This window comes from Morone saxatilis, unplaced genomic scaffold (assembly GCF_004916995.1).
Source record: "Morone saxatilis isolate NCDOM2014 unplaced genomic scaffold, NCSU_SB_2.0 Contig15, whole genome shotgun sequence".
Classification (NCBI taxonomy): domain Eukaryota; kingdom Metazoa; phylum Chordata; class Actinopteri; family Moronidae; genus Morone; species Morone saxatilis.
This window is the reverse complement of record NW_023339707.1, coordinates 25,627,587-25,631,506: the sequence shown is the minus strand read 5'-3', so window position 1 is coordinate 25,631,506 and position 3,920 is coordinate 25,627,587. Positions and strand designations below refer to the sequence as shown.

At 41.7% G+C, this 3,920-nt stretch overlaps 1 protein-coding gene across 1 annotated transcript; it reads left to right on the top strand.

Moving 5' to 3' along the window:
- The first annotated feature begins 1,594 nt into the window (after positions 1-1,594).
- Positions 1,595-2,555, top strand: LOC118324126 (extracellular sulfatase Sulf-2-like). Its single transcript, XM_035656282.1, has 3 exons — positions 1,595-1,739; positions 1,834-1,985; positions 2,382-2,555. Exons 1-3 carry the CDS (start codon positions 1,595-1,597, stop codon positions 2,553-2,555), a joined length of 471 nt encoding a protein of 156 aa, XP_035512175.1.
- Positions 2,556-3,920: the final 1,365 nt, after the last annotated feature.

Sequence of the window (3,920 nt, the reverse complement as noted above, 5' to 3'; positions counted from 1 at the left end):
GGGCATAATATGACTCCTTTAAGTGTCCTGTTTTTGACGTTGCAGCTCCAGGCAAAGATTGGCTCTCTGACAGACGACCTGCTGAAGGTGGAGCAGAAGAAGAGGAAGCTGGAGGAGAGTCAGGACTCTCTGATGGAGGAGGTCGCCAAACTCCATGCTCAAGGTAACACACTGTCGCCATGGTTACAGGTAACACTGCTCTCTAATTGGCTGGCAGTAGAGATAATCGCAGTTTGTTGTGTATGTGTTCAGGTCAGATGCATGAGGTGACGGTGATGGACAAAGAAAAGGAACACATGAGCCGACTGAAAGATGCAGTTGAGATGAAGGTAACTGATGAGAGTTCTACAGAAAGAGAATGTGGTTCTAACTGATCTTATGACTGATCACATGCTTAACCATCATTTGACACATAGTTGATTTTATTCTGTATTTTTATTTTATAAACCAACAATGTGTTAAATCTGGAGTTACACAGAGGTCAAGTTTAAGTCCTTTATTGTTCCTGATTTAGATCAATGATCTACCTAATGTTTGTAAACTGATATCTAATATTTGATCTTTACTTAATATCCTCACTGTTGTTCTAAGTGACTTAAAGTCTGTTGGCAGACTCAAACCAACACTGAAAAAAAAAGTGAGTTAAGTCCAGTTCAGTCCAAACATTCACTACATAATTTGTCGCGTCCTAGAATATGAATGAAAACAGTAGGGACAGTAAGATTTTCCTATTTGATTAGTAGTCGTTAGTTAAAGCAGTCGACTAGGCGAAAAAGCGGTAATGATTGTAAATCAGAACAAGCAGCAAGGAGACGAACCTTAGGTTCATTTATTCCAGCACAGTGTCAACATCACACAGTCTTGGTTGTTCTTCCAACTTCACTGAAACTAATCCTGGCTGATCGATACGATGGATGATGGATAACGTTAACAGTTACTGACTAATTAACTGGCTACAAACTGGCTCCTCTTCCTCCGTTTCATTCCTCTCCTGTTGCTGCCTGAACCCACCGGGTCTTCATCCCCCGAGTCAGAGTCCTGGTTGGAGTTCTGATGCTCATTCGGGCCCCGCTCCGGTTCTGTGGCTCATTCGGGCTCGGCTCCCTGGCAGTATTCCCTGCTAGGTCCCTCTGCTGCTACGCTAGTAGTGTTTAAACTCCCCCTGTCCTTCAGTCCGGGTACAGACAGCTAATAGGACAGTTAGCATATGCAGCAGTGCAGCGGTAAGAGACTTCCTGTGTTACAAGAGAAAAGGTCCGTGTTGCAACAATCCTCTGATACTTTGGTCCCGGTGACAAGACGCAGCTCCTGAATGCAGTTTAACGTTGGTTTAGTTTTTCTGCGATTGACTGATGGAAAGTGCGTCAATTAAATATCTTCTCATCGACTTTTAGACTATAAAGGAAGACAGCTCTAAATTTTATGCACCAAAATGAGTAAACCTACATCTGACTCTGATTTAAACTGTCGACTGCAACCAAAACACATAAATATGTAATTTTAAATCAAATAAATTGAACTTGATTTTTTGTTTTTAAGGAAAAACACATTTATTTTTATTTTGTTGATGAAAAGAAAGAAAATGGAGACGAACATGCAGCCCACTCTCTCTCTCTGCAGGTACGTCCACAACCACAACACCTACACCAACAACGAGAACTGTTCCTCGCCGTCATGGCAACGGCAGCACGAGCCGCGGACCTTCGGGGTCTACCTCAACAACACCGGATACAGGACAGGTACACACACACACACACACACACACACAGAGAGGCTTTTATTACTGCTGTGATCTGACTGTTTACCTGTGTGTGTGTGTGTGTGTGTCTCCAGCCTTTTTCGGGAAGTACCTGAACGAGTACAACGGCTCATACGTCCCCTCCGGGTGGAGGGAGTGGCTCGGTTTGGTGAAGAACAGCCGCTTCTACAACTACACACTGAGCCGCAACGGAGTCCGAGAGAAACACGGAGCTCAGTACCCACAGGCAGGGACACACAACACACAGTACACAACAACAACAACTACAACAATAACAACAACAACAGTTCACACAACAGGAAGAAAAAGCACATTTCCGCCAATGTGACGGGAAAAAAGGATTCTGTTGATGAGTTAAAGAGAATTATTATTATTGTTTTTATTATTATTGGAGAGCCGATTGGAGTTTATTGAATTTACTGAAAATGTATACATTTTTCTATAATTAGTATCAGGTTATTTGGTTATTTCCAGGAAACTAATTGAAACATTATTAAGAAATTATTCATAAATCAGGAATATAAAGAGATATATTATTATATAATGACTCAACGTTCACATACATTTGTTTCAGTACATTAAATTTGAGGAAAATAAAATAATGATATGTCTGTGTCACCAGGACTATCTGACCGACCTGATCACAGCCGAGTCCATCCGCTACTTCCGCTCCTCGAAGCGAGTTTACCCTCACCGACCGGTGCTGATGGTCCTGAGCCACGCTGCGCCGCACGGGCCCGAAGACTCCGCGCCGCAGTACAGCACGGCGTTTCCCAATGCATCACAGCACATGTAGGCCCACACACACACACACACACACACACACAGTTAGACTAAGCTGCTGTAATCCAGCTGAACAATGGAGCCGCTCCAACACTGCAGGATAAATCCTCCATAATGTATGTTAATGAATACACGGGTCTTATTTCATTTCTGTACAAAAAACTTTAATTTCTCACTGAAAACGTGACTCAGCAGTTAAAGTCAGTCTGTCTCAGAGACACATCTGTCTGTCTGCCTGTCTGTCTGTTTATGAGCGGACAGACAGGTCAGACGGAGACGTCACAGCGGTGTCAGACCATCTTTTACTGATATATAAACAGACGGCGGAGGAAACGCTGGCTGCACTCCCGCCGTCAGGAGAACATTTAAATCCCATTCAAAGCTCGCCAGAAAACCCACTGCTGAAATACTGGGAACAGACAGTAATCCCTAATTCCTCTGAAAGGAATAATTCAACAAAGTCGCTGTAGAACGACGTGCTGATAAAAGCCAAATCACTGAAAAGTGGAGTATCGACTGGAAACAGATTTAAACTGTATGAACAGGACAGAAAATCAACCATCAGGCTGTGATTTACTTTAATAATACACAATATTTTGTCTGTTTGAATTCATTTTTTTTCCCGTTTTTTTAGGCTTTTTGTGGCCGTTGGTCAGTTCAGAAAATCTGGATGAAATAATCTGTTTTCTTTTCCCCCAAAAGTAATGGAACAGGAATTCAGTAAATAAAGACAAAACAACTCTTCAGCAGGGTTTGGAGTAAAGGTTCAGGTGGAGATATTGTCCTCTAAAAAACAGACGGATCAATAATAATAATCATAATCACGTTTTGCTAAATTTTCTGTTTTTTTACATGAATATGAAAGACGTTAAAGGCAGAGTTAGATGTTAGCAGACTCCATTTATAAGCTAACGTTAGCACAAACGTCACATCCTTTGACCCTTGTCCCTACATAGAAACATATAGAAATCAGTCCACAGGCAGCAGAGGAAGTCGTAATCTTTGTAGATGTGTTCTGGAAAAAGTCTGACGCGTTGCATTTGGAACAATAAACCAAAACTTTTAATTCGGTTCCCACATTGTACAGAAACTAAGAAGCCAAGGCGAGTTTATTTATATCGGCCATTATGCACACAAAGGCAATTCAAGGTCTTTACATAATGTATAAGAGGCATTAAATAAGGATACGGCACAAAACATTTATACAGAAATTAAAAATTCAAACAACTCTAACAGTCACACTCGCTGCACCGCGAGGATAAAAACAAACATAGAGGAAACTAGAGAGACAGTAAATATAACGGACAGTCTTAAACCTGCATTCTGTGTAACAACCAGCAGGGGGGGCAGCTCCACTGACTGCAATAAAAGACAGATA

Coding starts and splice junctions, on each gene's coding strand:
- LOC118324126 (XM_035656282.1), top strand. CDS start 1,595: ATGCAGCCCACTCTCTCTCTCTGCAGGTACGTCCACAACCACAACACC. Junction 1,740..1,833: donor CAACACCGGATACAGGACAG/GTACACACACAC, acceptor GTGTGTCTCCAG/CCTTTTTCGGGAAGTACCTG. Junction 1,986..2,381: donor ACGGAGCTCAGTACCCACAG/GCAGGGACACAC, acceptor CTGTGTCACCAG/GACTATCTGACCGACCTGAT.